Source organism: Chiloscyllium plagiosum, chromosome 12, assembly GCF_004010195.1.
Source record: "Chiloscyllium plagiosum isolate BGI_BamShark_2017 chromosome 12, ASM401019v2, whole genome shotgun sequence".
Lineage (NCBI taxonomy): Eukaryota > Metazoa > Chordata > Chondrichthyes > Orectolobiformes > Hemiscylliidae > Chiloscyllium > Chiloscyllium plagiosum.
The window spans coordinates 3887228-3911199 of NC_057721.1; the positions used below are offsets into that span (position 1 = coordinate 3887228).

At 45.5% G+C, this 23972-nt stretch overlaps 1 protein-coding gene across 1 annotated transcript in view; it reads right to left on the reverse strand.

The window, feature by feature from the left end:
- enox1 (ecto-NOX disulfide-thiol exchanger 1) overlaps nt 1-22167 on the reverse strand; it is a 91330-nt gene extending 69163 nt beyond the window's left edge. The window contains exon 1 of the mRNA XM_043700308.1: nt 22067-22167. Within this exon, the coding sequence (XP_043556243.1) occupies nt 22067-22076 (10 nt within the window). The 5' untranslated portion in view covers nt 22077-22167. The remainder of the gene's footprint in view (nt 1-22066) is intronic.
- Between the last annotated feature and the right edge of the window lie 1805 nt (nt 22168-23972).

The window sequence follows — 23972 nt, forward strand, 5'->3', positions numbered from 1 at the left end:
GTTTAGGGTGAAAGGGAAAAGATTTAAAAGGGAACTAAGAGGCAACTTTTTCACACAGAACGTGGTACGTGTATGGAATGAGCTGCCAGAGGATGTGGTGGAGGCTGGTACAATTGCAACACTTAAGAGGCATTTGGATGGGTATATGAATAGGAAGGGTTTGGAGGGATATGGGCCGGGTGCTGGCAGGTGGGACTAGATTGGGTTGGGATATCTGGTTGGCATGGACGGGTTGGACCGAAGGGTCTATTTCTGTGCTGTACATCTCATGACTGTATGACTCTAATTTAATCAAAGATTCACATCTCATGGAGTCCGACCAAGGTATTAACAAGTGCTGGCCCTCGGGGGGGGATTTCATTGTCTACTTGTAGACTATCCATGTTACCCCTCAATTCCTGAACCCATGCCGTTCTCCTCCGGCCCTTTGCAGATCAGGAATGCAGAGCTTGCCAAGATGCACATAAATGCCCACAGTGGAGTCCAGTTCCCCACTTTAAACAGGGGAGGATTTTGGATTGCCTCCCAGATGTCATTTTAATCCAGTGAGGTATACATGAGGGTTATAAAGGAGTTACGGTCTGGCACAGGAATAGGAAATTAAGGATACATGGGAGCATGGCTGGGAATGGGTATAGGATATCATGAGGGTGGGTAGGCGGGAATAAATGAGAGGAACAGTGAGGTTTAGGGAGACCTTTAAACACTGTCGGTAGTTGGGATACTGAGTTGAAGAACTAAAAGAGGCCTACGATCCATCTTGCTTCCTCACCAACACTCATCACACACTCCAGCAAGCTCTCGTACTGCATTAGAAACTGTCCTCCAGCGTGAAAAGGCAAGAGAAAATAGAAGATGTCGCCATGCGAGAGTCATGTATACAGTTTGAGACCCACAGCACTTGGCAGACTGGGATTTACCTAAGCCAGAGGAAGATTTGACCCTCCCCAGATAGTAAAACATTCCCAGTGAGATCATTGGAAACCATCTAGGGGTACCTCATTTGGGCAGATGGCTGGTTTCCAGTGCAGAGTGATGCTAACTTCGCAACGTTGCCCCTCACCTGAGGCATGGTTAAACCACCCCAGTTGTCTCTCTCTAATGAGACAGCAGTCCTCTGCTCCTCTGGGACTATGGTGACATTACCCTTACTTAGCACACTCCCAGTGATAGCAAGGTATAGCATGCAGTGACCAGGCTAACAAACACCCAGAGACCAGTGTTAGGATATTATCTGGAATCTAACCTTGAAGCAATGCTTCCAACATGCACCAACATTTGCACGGACTCAAGTCAATAGAGCACTGTTTTTTAAATGTTGTTTTAGCCCTCAAAGCAATGTTTTCTGGCGTATATTTACAAGGTTTTCCCTCATTAATGTGAGCAGCCAATCTATTGCAGGATGCACTCAGGGATTTAAAGTAATCAAGTCCTTTTGTAATATTCAGGTAAATCAGAGTAAGTTTAGTACGAACTTACCTTCAGCAGGGTATTTTACCTTCTGTGGTAATGTATATGTTATCTCCTGTAACATTGGGTGTATATTGTGGCATTAATGAGTGAAAAAGGTATTTATCACAGCTATTGTGTACAAACATTACATTCCTCAGGCACAGAAGTGTCTGTGCTAATATGAAGCTACTCAGCTACAACAGGGCAGTATGTTTCTACAATGTGATGCTTCAGATGATCTGAGGTACAATGGAGTATGGGACTTTTCTATCCTCATATTTATGCTATCATTCAGTGCTGATATCGTGAGTATATTTCTTAAAGGCAAACTGAGATATTGACCATGGGAAACAACACAGAGCCAGAGATATGTATGCTCAGCATAAATGGAAATAATTTATCCCAATTTTAAAAGCTGACATCATATACGTTGCAAAAGGTAAAGGCGCCGTGGTGTTACCAGATCAGAGGGCTGCTGTCTCATTGCAGAGAGATGACTGCTGGTGGTTGAACCTTAGTGTCATCATGCATCAGACTAGGGGAGAGGTTGAAAAGGAAAGTCCTCATGGTAACCTCAGCAGGGTCTGAAAGGGTTAATCTGGTGCCACGCCTATCTTTGATAATATCATGTCGACTTGTCTGTACAAGAGCTTAGGATCTCAGTTTAGGAGTAAGAGCAGACATCCAGGTTCCCCTTAAAGTCGCTGTGACAATGCTTGCCTTATCAGGGTAAAAGCACTACTGTTGTACATAATAAAGGGCCCCTTGTACAACACAAGACCTCTTCTAGTTAGACCAGGAAGTGGTCTTCCTCGACCTCATCAGACCCTACACTAACAGAGACTGGTAGTAGCAACCTTACCTAAACTACAGACTTGACCTGGCTGAACATTAAACAGAAAGTTTTCTTCCATATCCCATTATGTGATGCTTCTAGTTAAGCAGTGAAATCTGGGACATTTGGAATGTAGCAGAGAGCTACGTATAATGCTAAGATGCTCCAGTGTTGGATGGCACAGTTACATTGTGAAACATTCACCAGCACTTTTTATTATGAACATCAATTTAGGATTTCCCGAAGGGAAGATGTGGATATGCAAATAAAGTATTGTGTTTGAGGGTGGAAAAGATTTTATTTAATATGTTGATGAGCTCACTGAGGGAAACAATGAATGCATTAATTAATTCTGTTTTAGCATTTATCCTGTGGACGAATACAGAGTGTTTCCATTAAGAAAATTAACTGCGTGTCTCCAGGTCATGCACTCTTTAACTTTGTTTATGATTAGCTGAAATTCAAGTCTGCTTCCACAGTGTGTTGTATTGCACCATTTAAAGGGGAGGGTTGTACCATTAAAACTGACATCACTAGATTTCCGAGGCGAAAGTGGGTACTGCAGACGCTGGAGATCAGAGTCAAGATTAGAGTGGTGTTGGAAAAGCACAGCAGGTCAGGCAGCATCCGAGGAGCAGGAAAATCGACGTTTCAGGCAAAAGTCTGAAGGGTAATATTACTACTGTTGTACATAATAAAGGGCCCCTTGTTCAACACAAGACCTCTTATAGTTAGATCAGGAAGTGGTCTTCCATGACCACACTAGACCTTAGACTAACATCACATTCCTGATGAAGGGCTTTTGCCCAAAACATCAATTTCCTGCTCCTTGGATGCTGCCTGACCTGCTGTGCTTTTCCAGCACCACTCTAATCATCACTAGATTTCCCGCTAATGAGCTCAATTATACAAAATAATGGACCACTTTTGTTTTGCCACTGACCTTTTGTTCAAAGCAAAATGACTTCATCGTTACTCCGATGGTTTTTAATGACCAAGTGGCTATTACAGTTTATTTCATAATCCCACCCTCTCTGATGTTGGCTATCTTTTTCACCAGACAGTGACCAGAAACACACACACCGCACCAGGTGAGGTCATGCTCTGCATTACCTCAGTTGCTTTGATGTGTAGATTCTCTCATTGTGCCCCAACTCATGTCAGGTTTCTCCATAGCCTCAGTCACACTGAGCTAAGGCCATCAGCACTCTATCTTGTCATGCCTCCCAGTCCCAGCCCTGCGCCATTTCCTGCAGCATAATCAGACTCATCTCACTTTGCTACTGGTTATTATCCTTTCCCACTCCCTAAATATATCATCTGATCCCAAAATGTCCATGTCCTTTTCGGTTTGACTGGCTTCTTTCCAGCCTTTGGCAGTCCCTCCTACTTTACTTCTGTTTGTGCAATTATCTCTTTCGCCACTTCACAGATCATCAATATGAACAATGATTGAAGGGATATCTCCGAGATATCTCACTAGTTGCATCCTATATGCTGATTCTTTCCAAGTATTACCACACACTCATGTTTCCATCCTTTTCAGACATGGTGATTTAGGAGCATAGATGGGGATCTAGGGTAGACAAAGGGAATATAAAGGGGCCATAACAGTATGAGAGACCACGGAGAGTGCTTGGGGGGAGGGGTCTGAAGATCACTGAGGAGAGGGGGGCCAAAGTGGATGAGGTTGGGATGAGGGTTAAGGGGCATAAAACAATCAAGACATGGACTGTTGTCCCAACAAACCAAGACCATCCCCACCATGGCACCTAAACCCCTCCAATGCTGCCCTCTGGAGATGGCGATGGAGAAGGGCTGAAGGGGGAGTCTTGGGTTTCCAAGACTCATTTCCTGAGCTAGATACAAGAACCCATTCCCTGGACCACAAAGGTCAAATTGCCAGGAGGGATTACTTGAATCAGGGCTTTATTTTTTGGAGATCAGAAGACACAGATGCAATTTGGGGTGGCATGGTAACTCAGTGGTTAGCACTGCTGCCTTACTGCGCTAGGGACGGGAGTTCTTTTCCAACCTTGGACAACTGTCTGCGCGGTTTTTGCATTTTCTCCCCAAGTCTGAGTAGGTTTCTTCTAAGTGTTCTGGTTTCCTCCCACAATCTAAGGATATGCAGGTTAGGTGGATTGGCCATGCTAAATTGTCTTAGTGTCCAGGGATGTGCAGGCTAAGTGGGTTAGCTATGGGAAATGCAGGGTTATAGGGAAGGGGTGGGTGGGATACTCTTCAGAGGGTCGGTGTGGACCTGATGGGCCAAATGGCCTGCTTCCACACGAGGGATTCTATTAATTAAAAGTTTCGAGATATTCAGGTTGGGAGTGGTGGGGCATAGAGAAACAGTTTCTGCCGGATGGGGAGTCCAGGACTAAGGTCAGAGATCACCTGAACATTCAGGAGTTCAGTTGGAAAATATATGTCTGACAGGCAAAATAGTTAGGAATTCCCTGCTGCAAAAGGCAACTGATGATAGGCCAACAGTTTATCTTAGAACTGAGGTTGTTCTTTGTTAACCTCGGGCATTATGGGATATGTGCGGCAGAGGTCGACGTGTGTAGCTCCATCATAAATCTCTTTTGACATTTGAACGGGGCTGCGTGGCATCCACTTGATCCAATTGGTGAGATTTTATAGACACCCAGCTAACAGTTTGAGGGCAGGAAGGTGCATCAAAGATAGCACCCTTGCCTACTCACCCATCCCGAACACCCTCCATTCTTGACAAGGGCCAGAGACTTCTCCAGTCTTAGGCCAGTTGATGCCCCAAATACCTCACCTCACCCACCCCCCCCCCCCAACCCACCAAACACAGTCATTTCACCCACTGCAGTGGTTGGCACCTCCTTCAATCCCCCCAACAAGGTATACTTGTGCAGCCCAGCCAGCCTCAAAGCCAGCCCCATCTTGCCTCCTCCACTGAGGCCTGGATCCTTCTCCTGCCTGCAGTCCCAGCAGTATCTGGTGCTGTTGAGACAGAAGGGCAGTTATAGAGTCATAGAGCATGGAGACAGACCCTTCGGTCCAACTTGTCCATGCCGACCAGATATCTGAACCTAATCTAGACCCCTTTGTCAGCACTTGGCCCATATCCCTCCAAACCCTTCCTATTCATATACCCATCCAGATGCCTTTTAAATGCTGTAATTTTACCAACCTTCACCACTTCCTCTGGCAGCTCATTCCATACACGCACCACCCTCTGAATGAAAAAGTTGCCCCTTCAGTCCTTTGATATCTTTACCCTCTCACCCTAAACCTATGCCCTCTAGTTATGGACTCCCCCGCTCCAGGGAAAAGACCTTGCCTATTTATCCTATCCATGCCCCTCATGATTTTACAAACCTCTATAAGGTCACCCCTCAGCCTCCGACGCTCCAAGGAAAACAGCCCCAGCCTATTCAGCCCCTCCCTGTAGCTCAAATCCTTCAACCCGGGCAACATCCTTATAAATGTTTTCTGAACCCTTTCAAGTTTCACAACATCTTTCCGTTGGAAGGAGACCAGAATTGTATGCAATAATCCAAAAGCAGCCAAGCCAAAACAAAAGTTGCCCAAAGGGATTACCAAGCAGCTCTCCAAAGGATGGCCTTCCTACCCAATGTGGATACAAGTCTTGATTTTAACCTATTAATGCCCATCTGAGAGTGTGAGTCTCTCGCAAACTCCTTAATACCTCCTTCTTCGATCAAATATCTCCTCAGGTTGCTGAATGACAGCTATGACTTACAATCAACATTTATTGTTGTTGGAGGTCAATCAACTCAGCTCCAGACTATTGCAGAGGTTCCTCAGGGCATATATGTTCCAATCAACCTGTTCTGGGTATGTTGTGACCCACTTCTGAAGAAGGATCCTGGTTCAGAGGTAGGGTCATTACCACCAGACACAAGAGGCCTCAGTTACTCAGGGTAATGTTCTAGGTTCAAATATCCTCAGCTGCTTCACTGACAACTTTCCATCCACAAAAGGTCATAACTTGGAGACTTCCATCTCCTTGAATAATTTATTTTTAAGATTTAGCGTGTTGAGAAAAGTGTGGAAATGTAGCAATTTAGAACCTTGGAGGGGTTGGTTATTTAAAAGGTCAGCCAGAGAAAAGCAATTAAACAGATGAAACCATTAAAGTCCAGCGATTCTATGATTAGCACAAGGTGATCAGGACACAGCCTGGGGCCTAGGTAGAATAGCTGAGAGAGAGTGGGGACTTAATACTTTCCACAGCTAAATCAAACGATCGTGACTCATGATGTTGAGACTGCAGAGGAGTTGCCCAATGGGATTGCCAAGCAGCCCTCGAAAGAATGGCCTTCCTACTCCAATGTGGATACAAGTCTGGATTTTTACCTATCATTGCCCCTCGGAGTGTCTGGGTCTCTCGCAAACTCCTTAATGTCTATTGTTTGGATGAAATATCTCCTTAGGTAGCTCAGTGCTGTCACTGACAAATGGGTGGAGTTTACAGGAAAACTCAATTTACTTGTGTCTACCATTAGACACTCATAAAGATAAATGGAGATTACCAGCAGACACTGACCCCCTGAGTGGGGATTACTAACAGACACTGACACCTGAGTGGGGATTACTAACAGGCACTGACACCTGAGTGGGGATTACTAACAGGCACTGACTCTGTGAGTGGGGATTAGTGACAGAGTGACTCAGTAAATAGAAATTACTAACAGATACGGACTCTTTGAGTGGGGATTGTAACAGATTGACTCTGTGAGTAGGGATTACTAATAGACAGTGACACCGTGAGTGGGGATTACTAACAGATACTGACTCTGTGAGTGGGAATTACTAACAGACTGTGACTCTGTGAGTAGGGATTACTAACAGATACTGACTCAGTGAGTAGGGATTACTAACCGATACAGACTCTGTGAGTGGGGATTACTAACAGATACTGACTCTGTGAGTGGGGATTACTAACAGACTGTGCTTCTGTGAGTGGAGATTACTAACATATACTACTGATTCTGAGTGGGAATTACTAACAGACTGTTACTCTGTGAATGGCGATTACTAACAGACAGTGACACTGATTGGGGATTACTAACACAGTCTGAATTGACAAATGGTGATTGCGTGCAGTCACTAACAGAAAGTGTGGTTAATGCTAGGCACTGATATGTCTTGGATTTGTGTCATCAAAGCAACTGAATGTGAGTATGCACTGGGATAGGGGCAGTGATGGGGAGCTTAATAACACTGCGCATGGCCAGTATAAACTTGATGGATTGGAGGGCCTCCAGTTTTTGAGTGCATGGACAGGTATAGCTGGTTGTACTTGTTTAAAAACTATTGATTCATGTGTTTGTAAAATAATTAATTTTATTGGTTGGCTCTGTTGGTTGTTCCCTGAAGCTAAGGCAGCTTGTTATTCCTGTTTACGGTGCCGAATGCAAACTGACCATCAGAGACATTGTAGAGCCAAATACAACTTCAGTTTGTCCAATGCAGTCTCAGTTCGCACACAGAGCAGTGCTAACCACTCAGCCACCCCAAGTGGGATGCCCTTTGGAGGGTCAGTATGGACCTGGTGGGCTGAATGACCCGTGTCTGCACTGTAGGGATGCTTTCAGTGGCTCCTCAGAGCTCCAGTCATCAGATTCTCTGGGATTTGGGTCCAACCTGCTGAAATGGGAGGCCAATGTCTCAAAGTGGACCATAGTCCGTAAGGAAGCAAATCCAAATATCCCCTGCCCTGGGAGTGGCACTGAGTGTTGGAGGAGTCCATTAATTGCTCCTCACTGATCCCTGTGAATAATGCATGTGGTGTTAAGTTCCGTCTCTGTGTTATCGGCAGAGACATAGCACCAGTGAAAGTATTGCATAGGTTTCCTAAACATGTGCAGGACACGTAATGGAATGAGAATCTTTCACATTCAAGTGTGGGATCAGCTGAAAACCTTATATCGCCACTGAGAAACCCCTGTTGCATCATGTCGCATCCACGTCATTGAACCATCCCTGCCATCTCAAAGCATCTTCAAATTCATTCCAGTCTTGCAAAAGTTCTTCAAAGCACTTTGTTGGAAGAGGTCAGGCTGTGATACGGGAGTGGTAGCAATAATCAGGACTACGGTGCAGCGAGTGGCAGTCTCATCTTGCAGGGTCGTGGGTTCAATCCTCGCTCTTAAGTGGCAGCATAGATTCTAGGCTGACAAACCAGCGCAGTGATGAGAGATGGAGGTCCAAGTTAATGGAGACCATGTTTCTCCTCTCAGGTGGATCTGAAAGATTTCCCACAGCTATTTAAAAGGAGCACAAAGGTTCCTCCAGCCTCCTGCCCACCTAAAAGGGCAGCTGATTGGACTATTGTCACATTGCTGAGGGTGGGCGCTTGCCATGTGGTAGTCGACTCTGCGGTTCTTATATTTCAACACAAACGCGTTTAAAATAGTCCTCACTCCCTGAAAAGGTCTTAGGGGTGTCCTGAAGGCACAAAAGTCACTTGCTTTCCTTTATTTCTGCACCTAATTAACACCATCACTGGTTAAAATATTGAACCTTCACATCACAATTCAAAGAGTTAAACCTGCAAATTTCAGGTAAACTACTTGGGGTGGCTCAGTGGTTAGCACTGCTGCCTCACAGCGTCAGAGACCTGGGTTCGATACCAGCCTCGAGCGACTGTCTGTGTGGAGTTTGCACATTCTCCCCGTGTCTGTGTCAATTTGCTATGGTTTCTTCCCATAGTCCAAAGATGTGCAGGTCAGGTTAGGTAAATTGGCTATGCTAAATTCCTCATAATGTTCAGGGATGTGTGCATTATCAGGGGTAAATATAAGGTAGGGTAGGGGGAATGGTTCTGGGTGGGTTACTCTTCAGAGCATCTGTGTGGACTTGTTGGGCCAAAGGGCCTGTTTCCACATTGTAGGGAATCTATGATTCTTAAGTCTACACATTACAGGTTAGAATGCTTAAACCTACACATTACAGGTAAAATGTTTAAGACTGCAAATTACAGCTTAAAATAGTTAAATCTGCACATTGCAGGCAATATAGCTAAAAGTGGACATTACAAGGTAAAATAGTTAAATCTGCACATTGCAGGTAAGATAGTTAAACCTATGCATTACAGAGTGAAATAACTAAGCATACACAGAACATTAACCAAACTGAAACCTTGTTAAGGAGAGAGAGAGAGACAAAATTGAAGCAATTTGTGTTACCCTCATTAGGACTGGTCTGCAAGAACAGTTGAGCCACTCAGGGAAGGGATGCACAGCTTAAATGTGGACATTCAAACAGTGCACTCTGAGTCACACTATTTCATTGCTATTCAGTTTGCAAAATGAAGACCTGCTCCTGAAAGTCACCACTGCAATGCGATGAATGGTGTGTAAGTGGCTGCACCTACCCTCTCACCCCTTCTGCGAATTTCGCAGTTCTTCAGTCTGATTGATTAGGATGGTATAGTATTGCCTGCCCTGTTCACCCAGGTTTCGAACGTCCTGTTCCCCTCACTGTGACAACAGCAACCTATACGTTCAGCAATCTGCCGTGCAAAACAGTTCAAACCTGTTTCTGAGGATATCAGTTAGATGTCCAGTAACAGCTAGTTCAAGATAAACACAGACAGAGGTCAATAAGCTTTTATATTTGATGAACCTTTCTGATTAAAAGAAATTGCTAAAAAGGAAACCTGTTGGGAGCCACGGAAGAAATTCAAGATTTCTAATCTAAATACTTCACATGTCGCCAAACATTTCTGGGTGGAGTATATAACTTTTACATGTAAGAAATAAAATTCATGCATTAAGTCTTTATATCAATAATAAGACAAAGGAGAATTTAAATAGTCCTAGCTCTGAATTATTGCATTCTTTTACTTATTTCTACTGCAAAGTCATCTTTGAAACAAGTTTCAACTTAAGATGTATAGAATTTCCAGAACCTTCTGACTGCTGAAGGACTGTATCCATCAGCTATAAGGCAGAGGTCAGGAGTCTGTTCTGATTCCACATGAGACCATACAATTGTGTTATAATCAGTTCGGAGACCAGTGACTTCTTTGGTTTAAGGTGGACAAAGTTGGAAATCCCAGATATTTACTAAGCCAATAAAGCTATAAGATTGCACAGTTTTGAACAAACAAAGTTTGAAAGATAAAGTCAGAAAAGTCAAACAATCTACAATCTACACAGTTTATACTCTAACATCCAAATTGACATGAGGTAAATATAGCTTAGTGAACAAACATTAGTTGCCCCCAGTGCCCATGAGATAGCAAATGAGGCCAGGATAAGTCCTACAGATTACTCAGAAACGCAAATAGACATAGTGACACTGTAGACAAAATTGCTAGAAAAGCTCAGCAGGTCTGGCAGCATCTGTGGAGAGAAATCAGAGTTCACATTTTGGGTCAAGTCACTCTGCCTCAGAATAGTAACTCAGTAGGTCACCAAATACAATCAGTTCCTGTATAACGTGATTGTTGCACTCTTGTGCAACCCTGAATAAGAAAAAAATTGTGCTTCAGAAACAACATGCCCAATTCATCAATCGCGTTACAGTGAAATTGCGTTGAAGAAATGCATGTTATAACAGAACGACCTGTATTGTTAAAGGTATCTCTCCTTTACAAAGGGTTCCAGTTCTTCATTTTTCAAGATATAGTCTTGAAAGAATCTTTATCATGGAGTACTTCAAAGATTGCTCATAACATCTTAAAGCAATTTCTTTTCCTGAGATTCCTGCTCATAAGTGTCAACATACAGTCTCAGTTCCAGTCTTTTTTACAAAACAGCGAGGTTGCTGCTGGTGAATTTCAATGAGCACCAATCATTCTCACCGGCACCAAGCAAACATTGGCTGTGGGCTTCCATACACTCACTCAATTGTTCGCTGCACTTCCGCAGAGCTAATAGTGGCACCAGCAGGATGCAGCCTGCCTTTGTCTCACTCACTATCACTGGATGACCCTTGAACTACTGTTCACATGACTTGCATTGATCTCACAACACTCTCTAAGAGAATCCTGCCCATGTCGCTAGCCAGCAGAAAATGCTCTAAGCACTGGAACGTCACATACTGATGGATGCAAAAACAACAATGGATTTTATCACAAGTGTAATGCTCTCCAATTGCCTTGATGAGTGCAGCTCCAGAAGCCTGAAACTGTCCAGATAGCAGCCCCACTTGATCAGCGTCCCATCCACACCTTTCACCATCGGATACACAGTAACAGCATTGTGTACCATCTAGGATGTACACTGCAGTAACACATTAAAACTCCTTGACAACATTTTCCAAACTTACAACTCCAACATCTTAAAGGGCAAGTCGGACAGATACATGGGAACACCACCATCTATAAGTTCCTCTCCAAGCCACTCATCATCCTGAATGGGAAATATATGGCTGTTCCTTCACTGTTGCTGGGTCAAAATCTGGAACTCCTTCTCTAAGGGCACTGTGCTGCTTCCTATGCCCTCTTGTCTGGAGTCAAGGCCTGGAGTGGTTTAGACTCAGGGTCTGGTGTGGTCTGGAGTGAAGGTCCATTATGGTCTGGAGGCAAGGCCTGGCATGGTCTGGAGTCAAGATCTGGCATGGCTTGGAGTTAAGGCCTGGTGTGGTCTGGAGTCAAGGTTCATTGTGGTCTGGAGGCAAGGCCTGGCGTAACCTGGAGTCAAGGCCGGGCATGGCCTGGAGTCAAGGCCTGACATGACCTGGAGTCAGGGCCTGCTGTATCTGGAAACAGGGCCTGGCGTGGTCTCAAGGCATGTCCTGGTGTGGTCTGGAATTGAGGCCCATTGTCATCTGGAGTCAAGGCCTGGCACGGTCTGGTGTGAAGACCTGGCATGGTCTAGAGTCAAGGCCCACTGTGGTCTAGAGACAAGGCCTGGCATGGTATGGAGTCAAGGCCAGGCGCGGTCAAGATTTGAGGCTGGGCACAGTCTTGAGTTGAGGCCCAGCACGGCCTAGAGGTGAGTTGAGGCCAAGAGTGTCATCTGGAGTCGAGGCCAGCCAGGAAGGACTATAATTCTCAACCATTTTTTCTAATTTATCCCTATATATTTTGTATTTCTGTACCTAACGCTGGACTCTTTATTTCTTCATTTTTCTAAATTTTTCTAAATTAAGAATCTGGGTACCTAAGTAACCAAGATGGCGCTGTAAGTGGTGACCTATAAACTTTTCACTGCACGCATGTGAGTAAATGTAACAATAAAGTTAATTCTTACTCTAATTCTTCAAGGACTGCAGTGGTTGAAAAGGTGGTGGCTCTAACATATGAGGAACGGCTGAGGATCCTGGGATTATATTCATTGGAGTTTAGAAGATTAAGGGGAGATCTAATAGAAACTTACAAGATAATACATGGCTTGGTGAGGGTGGATGCTAGGAAGTTGTTTCCGTTAGGCGAGGAGACTAGGACCCGTGGACACAGCCTTAGAATTAGAGGGGGTAAATTCAGAACAGAAATACTGAGACATTTCTTCAGCCAGAGAGTGGTGGGCCTGTGGAATTCATTGCCACAGAGTGCAGTGGAGGCTGGGACGCTAAATGTCTTCAAGGCAGAAATTGATAAATTCTTGATGTCACAAGGAATTAAGGGCTACGGGGAGAATGCGGGTAAGTGGAGTTGAAATGCCCATCAGCCATGATTGAATGGCAGAGTGGACTCGATGGGCCGAATGGCCTTACTTCCGCTCCTATGTCTTATGGCTCCTCACCACCTTCTCAAAGGGCAGTTAGGGAGGGACAATAAATGTTGGCCCAGCTAGCGATACTCACATTCCACAGAAGAATTTTTAAAATTAAGACTGTACCTTTGGCTATTTATTCTCGTGATTAAAGAAAAGCTTCTCATAGCACATTCAGAACAATTTATCATCTCAGCACGAACAATAACCATAAAACCCATTCCTTGAACCAAAGACATTATATATAACCACAGAGCAGCTATATCTCTCAGGCTTGTTCTGGGAACAATGGTCCTTTATGTTAAAATTATCACTCGAAACCACAGAGTGCAGCATAATGGCTTTTTTATCCCCATGACATAAAAACACAATTTTGCGTTTTCTTGCTTAATTTTTGTTCAAGGCTTTTCCTCACATCAAGTGGAATTCGGGGAAGAAATGCAAACCAGCAGATTGCAGGTATCTGTACGAGAACAACTCTTGGCTCACCATTTGTACGTTTAATTTATGTGGCAAAAGTGAGAACTGCAGATGCTGGAGATCAGAGTTGAGAGTGTGGTGCTGGAAAAGCACAGCAGGTCAGGCAGCATCCGAGGAGCAGGAGAATCGACGCTTCGGGCAAATTCCCTTCATCAGGAAGGGTTTTTTTTAATGTGTCAGAGTTGAGTTGAATCGTAAATATGAACTCGAATTCAGAACTGTTGGGAAACAGTGGGAAAACAAAGTGCGGGCAAACTTGTCAAGAGCCACACCATTGACCTTCCAGGCAAAAGCTTTCTGCCCACTTCCTTGTTATATCGTATGACCCCTACATTGTGGGCAGAAGTGGGTAATGCAGACACTGGAGGAGAGTCAAGATGAGAGTGGTGCTGGAAAATCACAGCAGGTCAGGCAGCATCCAAAGAGCAGGGGAAAAAATAAAATCAATGTTTGGGCAAAAGCCCTTCCTCAGGACCATTCATTCCCTACAGTGTGGGAGCAGGCCATTCAGCTCATCAAATCCACACCAAGCCTCCAAACAGCATCTCACCCAGATCCACCCCCGCTGGCTAACTCACCTAGCCTGCAAATCGTGGACAATTTAGCATGGCCAATCCATCTATCCTGCCCAACTTTGGACTGTAGGAGGAAACTCACACAGACATTTGCCCGAGGCTGGGATTGAACCTGGGTCCCCGGTGCTGTGAAGCAGCAGTGCTAGCCATTCAGCCACCATGCCAACCCTTAAACCTCAGTGGTTGTCATCAATGAGATTCGAGCCCACGTCTCCAAAGCTTTGGCTCTATTAGTAGTCCATTGGTACGACCATTACACCACAGTCTCCCCAAGTTGTAAGGAACTAATTGTTGGGAGAATGTACTCAAATAAAGTGCCATGTATTGCAGCCTGGGCGCTGAGCAACAGCGTAGCAGTCCAGTAGCTCATGGAGCGTTGCCAGAAATGCATTCAATAGTAGTCCCACTCACTGAATCTGGACTTCAGGCATTGAGTAAACGCAATCCCACTGCGATCTGCAAATCCCCAAGAGGTCAGGCTGGCTTCACTTCAATGCTGGATCGTCCCTCCTAACACCGAAATTCCATACCGAATACTGTAGCCAATGCTGCTTTTTTCCTCTTTGACACTGTCACTGTTTTTGAAAGTGGGAGGCAGGGAATTTCAGGGAGAGGTGGTCGGAAATGACAGGAACAGCTGGCTACATGCCGCCCTGAGCATGATTAGCATTAGAAATCCCAGCGCAGGTTGGTAAGCCTGTGTGACTGCAGGATTAAAGCACTGCAGGACAAAATCAATGTGCAAATATTGAGAGCTGCCAGCTGACACTCATTGGAGACCATCACCATGCTTTGTTTTGACTCATTTACCATATTTAGGCACCAATTACCACGGAGAGTTGTGAACATAGCTCAGTCCATCACACAAGCCAACCTTCCGCCCACTGACTCCATCTGCATTTCTCACTGCCTCAGGGAGCCAACATTATCAAAGACACTGCCCACCCCAGTTATGATCTCTTCCAATCTCTTCCAGCTAACAGAAGGTACAAAAGCCTCAACAAACTCATCAAACAGATTCAAGAACAGCTTCTTCCTCACTGTTATTACACTTCTGAATGAATCATAGAATCATAGCGTCCCTACAGTCTGGAAACAGGCCCTTCAGCCCAACAAGTCCACATTGACCCGCCGAAGAGGAACCCACCCAGACCCATTCCCCTACTCTAGTATCCTACATTTACCCCTGACTAATGCACCAAACCAATACATCTCTGAACACTCTGGGCAATTTAGCATGGCCAATTCACCTAACCTGCATATCCTTGGACTATGGGAGGAAACTGGAGCACCCAGAGGAAACCCATGCAGACACAGGGAGAATGACACACAGACAGTCGCCTGAGGCTGGAATCAAACCCAGGTCCCTGGCGCTGTGAGGCAGGAGTGCTAACCTTCGACTATTGCTTTCTTGAGTTTAATATTTCTTTTTCTACACTTTTAAGCATGATAACTACTCGCTGTTCCTTATTTTTTATTTATTGGAACCAATAATTTGTCTTCTTTTACAGCTCATTTGCTGATTAACTTCCTATTGGCTATATCTCGTAAAGGACTCTGTTTGTTGTAAATCTTGCCAAACTGCACAGGCTCCCTCTTTGTCTGAAATGGAAAAGCCCCACCTTGTAGTTGTAAATCCTTCCTCGGTTACACCTCTGTCTGTCAACCCCCCTTAACCTGCCACATGAGAGAGGGCCAATGGAGTCTGCATTTCCTTCTCTTCTCAACCAGAATGGACCTCTCAAATTTAAATGCTGATCTCACTCTCTGCGCACCTTCTCTGCAGCTGTAACATTGTATTCCTCGCTCTGTCCTACGACACTTGTGATGATGCCTTTCCTTTCACAAGGTTATGTTGTCTTTGTTTTTTTTTTCAGGAGGTTCTGAAGACACAGGTCCCGAAAAATCTGGGCTTGGCTGGGCTTTAGGGCCAGTTTAATTATAGCTAACAGATACTGCCTCAGACAAAAAGGCTTTCAAGTTAAAAAGAAACACATGCACAATGAAGGGGGAGTGGCCAGTTCTCCCAGCTCAGCTTCCCTCTGGTTTGGTTTGGGTTTCTGGCAGCCTGGCTGTTCACTGAAAGCAGTCAGGAAGGTTTCAAGCTGCTGGACGCAAAGGAGCAGGTCCGTGCTGATCCTCCTCTCCTCTCTCTCTGACATCTCTCCTGGAAGACATTGATTTTTTTTTCATTTTTTTTGCCGAGGGTTGTTTGAGGGGATTGTTGCAGGAATTTGGAACAGCATCATTAAGTTGGGATAGTCTTTTGGGTTTTCAGATAGGTTAAATTATTCTGTACTCTGTTCTCTTTCGCTTGTGTTTCATTCAGTAATCTTGTAAATAAATTCTGTTTTGTTTAAAACTAAGTGGTTTGACCATCTGCCTCCCTCCTGGAATATCCGCGTTACACCTGCATTATACAACTGGCAAAGTTAGGGTCTGGGCTACTTTCTTGAGAAATTTTGAGGGAGTCCTAACACCCTAATGCGCTTTGATCTGCCTGTACTGCACACAAAACAAATCTTTTCACTGTACCTAAGTACATATGACAATAATAAATCAATTGACACCACAAAGAAACCTTTCACAATTCACAAAGAGTCTGATGTCCAGCAGGAATGTTAGACATCAGTAAACCATCACCAGTCATAACTCGGTAACTAACGTGGACGATGGACTACCAGGTTAAGACATTCTGCGGAGAATCCGAATGATCCTCAGAAGCCGGAGTGGGTCGGCGAGGATGAGGATACTTGCTCAACGGTGGAACACGAGCTCAGGTTGTGATTCCCCCGGTCCGAGTCGGACCATTACCCACGGACCGAGCTGGTGCTGTGCTAGATCCACTGCCGGAGGCTTCACAGTCATTCGCATTGCACCAGCCGAAACTGCTGGGCTATATTGTTAACCTCAATGCTGAACTGCTACTGCTTCCCTTGACAATGTGAACTGGAAAATATCTAGAAACAAACCCTGCAAAACTTTTGGAATACTGCATTCAATTCTCGTCTCCCTCCTATTGGAAGGATGATGTGAAACTTGAAAGGGTTCAGAAAAGATTTACAAGGATGTTGCCAGGGTTGGAGGGTTTGAGCTCCAGGGAGAGGTTGAATAAGCTGGGGATGTTTTCCCTGGAGCATCGGAGGCTAAGGGGTGACCTTATAGAGGCTTATAAAATCATGAGGGGCATTGATAGGGTAAATAGCCAAGGTCTTTTCCCCTGGGTAGGGGAGTCCAAAACTAGAGGGCATAGGTTTAAGGTTAGAGGGGAGAGTTTTAAAAAGGATCTAAGGAGCTTTTCCACACAGACGGTGGTGTGTGTATGGAATGAGCAGCCAGAGGAGGCTGGTGCAATTACAGCATTTAAAAGGCATCTGGATGGGTACATGAATAGGAAGGGTTTAGAGGGATACGGGCCAAGTGCTGGCAAATGGGACTAGATTAGGTTAGGATATCTGGGTGGCATGGACGAGTTGGATCGAAGGGTCTGTTTCCGTGCTGTACATCTCCATGACTCTATGACCACTTCAAGCAAAAAGATGGGGAGAATCGGGAAGTTGTTACCTTGAGGAATTTGCAGGTTAAGTCGGGTGATGGGCTACCCTGGTCTAGGTGCCACTTATAATGGGGTTGAGGTTTTGTAGGTGTGCTTCCAATGCATGAGTTCCTGGCTAAAGGGCATTGTATATGGGCATATCGCACCCACAGAGGTAATGGTGTTAACCAGGGCGTGGCCTTCACTTGACGCAGGCGCTAACACTTCAGAACGCCACATTCCAGCCAATGCTCTATTTTAACCGAAAGTCAGGGGCTCAGATACTGGGGGGGAAGGAGAGCGGGCATGCCGTGCTTGGATTGGGGGGGTGCGTGGGAGGTGGGGAGGGAAGGATGGGGAGGTAGAACCAAACCCCATGGTTTGTGCCCCTGAGCACAACAACAATAATGATAGATGCCAGCTGTAGTTAAAAGGATGACTTGCAGGTGAATGGCCAGCACAATTTCTTTCCGAAGGCATCCTCTCCCCTATCGATCAGCCACCCAATTAGAAAAAAAACACAGTAAAACTGGTAAATGGGATATACAGGTTCAAAGTAGGTACATTTAATATTGTCACTTGTACCATGGTACAGTGTAAAATGCATAATGACGCCATGCTCTGGTGCCACCTTGGATGACGGAATAAACAGTTAAAAAATGGACTTGTCTTTGATACATCCAAATGGAAGTACAGTATGTTCATTTACCATTAAAGGTAAGGTGGCTATAGACCTACCAGAGCACAAGGCAGCTCTCTCATTAGAGAGAGAGACAACGGGGGAGCTGGTTTAACGTGAGGGTCACCATGCCTCTGGCAAGGGGGGGGGAAAGAGGTCGAGAAGGTGGCACATTCATGGTAACCTCAGCTGCCACAGGAATTGACACCACGTTCTTGGGCCAACTGAGCTAACTGACCTGCCCATTTATCAGGGGCAAAATACATTAGAGCACGGGTGCTCTAATGGAAAGACATAGGAGCAGATAAAGGCCAGGCATCCTATTGCATCTATCCCAATGAGATCATGCCCGGTCTGATAATCCGCATCTCCACTTTCCTGCCTTTTCTTATAACTCTCGATTCCCTTGCTGATTAAAAATCTGTCTATCTCATCCCTGAACATATTTCGTGAGGCAACCTCTAGAGCCCTCTGCAGTAAAGAATACCACAGGTACACTACCCTCTCAGAGAAGGTACCCTCCTCATCTCAATTCTAAATGGGTGAGTCCTTATTCTGAGTTGATGCCCTCTGATCCTAGACTGCCCCACAAGGGGAAACAACCTCTCCCCATTGAGCCTGTCAAGTTCCCTCAGAATCCTGTAGTTCATTGTCTTGCTTATTGTCCAGGCTTCGCCAGGATGAGTCATGAAATACAGTCTTCTCCTACATTGGGTGGGGTCACTGAAGGGCTGTCAGTTCAGGGGATCAGGCTCTTTCTTTGATTGAAATCTTCCTTTAAAGGAGGTGGAAGCAAACTTTTGTCACAGTAAGGGTAGAGAACCCCCTTCCTACTTGCAATGACTACAAGACCCTCAGATCCATTTTCAAAACCCAGATGGTGGGTCCTGTCTAGAGAAGCCTTAGCTCTCTTGGCTGTGCACAGTCCCATGCCTGTGACGGTAACGTGGTTTACATCTGAAAGCCGGGACACCACAAAGCAAAAGGATCACAGAACCCCGACAGTGTGGAAGCAGGCTATTCAGCCCATCGAGTCCACCCCTCCAAAGAGCATCTCCCCACACCCTGCACACCATGGGCAATTTGGCATGGCCAATCTACCTAACCTTTGGACTGTGGGAGAAATCCCACGCAGGCGCACGGGGAATATGCAAACTCTACGCAGACAGTTACCCAAGGAGGGGAGTCAGAGCTGTGTGCCTGGCGCTGTGAGGCAGCAGTGCTAACCACTGAGCCACCGTGCCACACCTCGAGACCTCATCAGCGATTGGAACAAGTGCCGAGCTGAGGAAATGCCTTTGTTTGTTGGATCAAATGTTAAAAGAAAGGTTCAGTCTAACCTGCTCAGATCAATGTTTAACCACACGCCATTACTTAGAAAGGAGCAAGGCTCCCCAACAATATTTGTCCCTCAACCTATACCACAGTTCAGTAGGTTGCTGTCTAGGAGATTATGCTACCTACAAATCTGCTGTTGTATTTCCCTGAGATAGTGGCTGAAGCGATACTCCCAACATTTCATTATGAGGATATGCTCGACGTATTGTAAAAACACACACCCTCTTTTCTTGTCACCCTTGTATCTATTTATTTCAAAGTCCCTGACATTGATTAAAGGGCTGCTGCACTGCTGGAAAGACATAGGAGCAGATAAAGGCCAGTCAGCCTATTGCATCTATCCCAATGAGATCATGCCCGGTCTGATAATCCGCATCTCCACTTTCCTGCCTTTTCTTATAACTCTCGATTCCCTTGCTGATTAAAAATCTGTCTATCTCATCCCTGAACATATTTCGTGAGGCAACCTCTAGAGCCCTCTGCAGTAAAGAATACCACAGGTACACTACCCTCTCAGAGAAGATATTCCTCCTCATCTCAATTCTAAATGGGTGAGTCCTTATTCTGAGTTGATGCCCTCTGATCCTAGACTGCCCCACAAGGGGAAACAACCTCTCCCCATCGAGCCTGTCAAGTTCCCTCAGAATCCTGTGAATAGTTCATTGTCTTGCTTATTGTCCAGGCTTCGCCAGGATGAGTCATGAAATACAGTGTGGGGCTTGGGATTGGTGGAGGCAGCTGATCATGTGATCCCACTCCTCTGGGAACATGACCAATCATTACTGATAACCCTGTCAATATCACCAACCATTACTGATAACCCTGTCAATATCACCATGACTGATAACCCTGTCAATATATATCACCATTACTGATAACTCTGTCAATATCACCAACCAAAATTGATAACCCTGTCACTATCACCAACCATTACTGAAATCCCTGTCAATATCAACATTGCTGATAACCCTGCCAGTATCACCGATTATTGCTGATAACCCAATCAATATCACCAACCATTACTGATAACCCTGTCAATATCACCATGACTGATAACCCTGTCAATATCACCAACCATTACTGATAACCCTGTCAATATCACCATGACTGATAACCCTGTCAATATCACAGATTATTGCTAATAACCCTGTCAATATCACCATGAATGATAACCCTGTCAATATCACCAACCAATACTGATAACCCTGTCAATATCACCAACCACTGCTGATAACCCTGTCACTATACATCACCATTACTGATAACCCTGTCAATATCACCAACCGTTACTGATAACCCTGCCAATATCACCAACCAATACTGATAACTCTGTCAATATCACCATGACTGATAACCCTGTCAATATCACAGATTATTGCTGATAACCCTGCCCATCTCACTGACCATTCCTGATGGCCCTGTTAATACCAGTCAGTGCCATTGATAATGCTGCCCATTTTACCAACCACTGTTGAAAGCTGTATCAATATCACCGATCACTGCAGATAGCCCCGCCAAAATCATCGAGTACTGCTGATAACCCTGCCCATCTCACCCATCGCTACTGATAACTCTGTCAATATCACCGCTCACTCCTGATCACCTGGACAATACCACTGGCATCCTGCGCCAGGTTCCCTTTCTTACCCCCGCATTCGTTGCCTGTCCCTAACTGACCAGGAGGAGGCAGCAGTGGCCCACTTTCTTGAACCTGCCTCAGCCTTGAAAGGTGGGGGGGGGGGCGTTCCAGTGGCACTGTGGGAACCGTGACAGATTCCCAAGCCAGGGAAGCGGTGAGTGGCACGAGAGTACCCGTGCGCCCACTCGCCCCTTGGAGGTGGATGGTAGTGAGCTGGGGCTGGTAAGGCAGCTCCAGTGCAGCCGCAGCAGACTGTAGCTGGCTGCAAACTCCAGGCTGACATCCCTTTAGCCCCGAGTAGGTAGAGTGAGCAACAGGGGGAAAGTGAACAGCACAGCTCATTTGCCCCCCCACGTGCGGCACAGATACATGACCATTTAGCACTAGATGGCAGCATTGCATGCTGCTAAACCCTGACACACAAACACACACACACAACTCTGTCTATATCTAATTAGACAGAAACTGCAACAGCTCCACACGCTTGCAACGCATTAGCTATCGAAAGAAATATCTACAAGCATATGCATTTCATCACATTACAGGGGGCAGGAAAAATGCCTTCCCATTGTTTGCTGTACTGCTGCACTTTTTAAAAACATTGCTTTTTTTTTTAACCGAAGGGGCCATTTTCCTTTTGAAAGGAAGCTGGTATCCAGCAACAGAAAGTGACCATCATAGGGACTGAATCTCTGGGAATGTGCTGCCTCGTTGGGGGGTTGTGGGGGGGTGAGGGGGGTGGAATAAGAAACAAGCAAACAACAAAAAAAAAGAGAGAGATCTTGCGTCTGAGTGAAGAGAATAGTCCAACACATCCCATTGTCAAGAAAGGCATGCAGATGCAAGATAAGATTTTTCCTTACCTGCTGCCATGGCAGAATGCTCTCTGGTCCCGTCGAAATGCTGGGTGTCCCTCTCATCAGATCTTTCAATCACTTCTTCTTCCACCCTCGGGGCTAGAGAGGCGAACGCTCAGAGGTTCAACAGCGATTGACAGCAGCGAGCAACACCTGGTTAAAAGCTGAGGGTAGACACACAGATAGGGAGAGAGAGAGAGAGGGACAAAAGCTTGTCGAGCATCTGCTGTTACCGCTGGCAGTAGCAATCCTTTTGCTTGCAGTCAGTACAACCATCACCAATGTGCTCAGATAACTTCCTACACGCTCGTAAACAGGCGAGAGAGAGAGAGATAGAGAGAGAGAGAAACAAGCCCCACCAGCCCCGCAAGACAACAGTTTCCAGGCAGGGAAATAAATCAGAATCCCGTTTCACGGGGGCAGAGTCCCAAGGGAGGTGAGTTGCTTCTGTTTGTTCTCCTCTCTCTCTCTCTGTGTGTTCAACGCTTCAACAACTGGGCTTACAGCGTCTTTAACCTTCTCCAACTCAGAAAGACGGATGCCATTTAAGTAGCCGTATGCTAGTTTACCTTGGGGACCCTGTGTCTTATCTGTGCTGGAACAGCACACGCAGCCTTTTGTACCCAGCAGCATCTGTGATTGCAACATTTAAAGGTATATACACACACACGCTGCTTTACTCTTATGTGTTTCAGAGTCAGCGCCCCTCTGCATTCTCCCAGGTGCTGACTGACCCTGGTTCTAAAGAGCCAGAAGGTGCCCCTTGGACAGACTTTCCTCTGTACCCTCACCTGGAAGGAGCACAGACACTGGGTATGGACATTGTCCTTTCACGTGGAGTACAGTTTCCAATGTCTGATAGGGGAAGGAAACAGAGAGAGAGAGAGAGACACTAGCCCCCTGAAAAGTACACCACATGGCCCAGATTCTGAGAAGGAGTCAGGAGTCCCTACTGCTCAGTGTGCACAATGAAGGAATGAGACCGCACACTTGCGAAATAAGCTTCGAGAGATTGTTTGGCAGTAATTGAGACGTGTCAGGCCATTGACTTGGCAACTTTTTAATCAAGTGTTTTCACCCGAGGGGCAGCTTTTTCACGCAGAGGGTGGTGTGTGTATGAAAGGAACTGCCAAAGGAAGTGGTAGAGGTGGGAGCAATTAAAACATTTTAAAGGCATTTGGGCAGGTACATGGATAGGAAAGGCCGAGAGGCGCATGGGCCAAATGCAGGCAAATGGGACTGGTTCAGTGTAGGAGACCTCGTTGGCATGGACGAATGGGACTGACGGGTCTGCTTCCGTGGTGTATCACTCTCTGACAATGTCTGGTGTTTGGAGACCCTTTTCAACACAGGTGTGTGTGTCTGTGCTTATGTGTGCGGCTGTGTTTGTGTGTGTGTCTGTGATTATATATCTATGTTTATGTGTGTGTCTGTGAGTGACTGTGTGTCTGTGATTTTATGTCTATGTTTATGTCTATGTTTATGTGTGCGGCTGTGAGTGGCTGTGATTATATGTCTATGTTTATGTGTGTGTCTGTGAGTGACTGTGTGGATGTGTGTCTCTATGCATGTGTGCGTATGTGTATCTCTGTATGTGTGCGTGTCTCTGTATATGTGTGGGTGTGTCTGTGTGTAAATTAAGAGAGGGGAGGGTTGTAATCAAATGAGTGAGGTAAAAGATTTTAAGGAAATGGTGAAAAAAAGTTATAACTTTTGATTTTTCAGAAAATCCCCAAGACTAATTCAGTTGTGAAGGAATGAGAATGCACACTTGGAAGGTTAACCTATGAAGTCGAGGGAGATTATTTGTCAGAAATTAAGGTTTACTGAGCTATCGAGAGAATGCTGTCTGTCACTTATCATCCTTAGCCTAAATATTGGGCCAGGAGAAAGTGAGGACTGCAGATGCTGG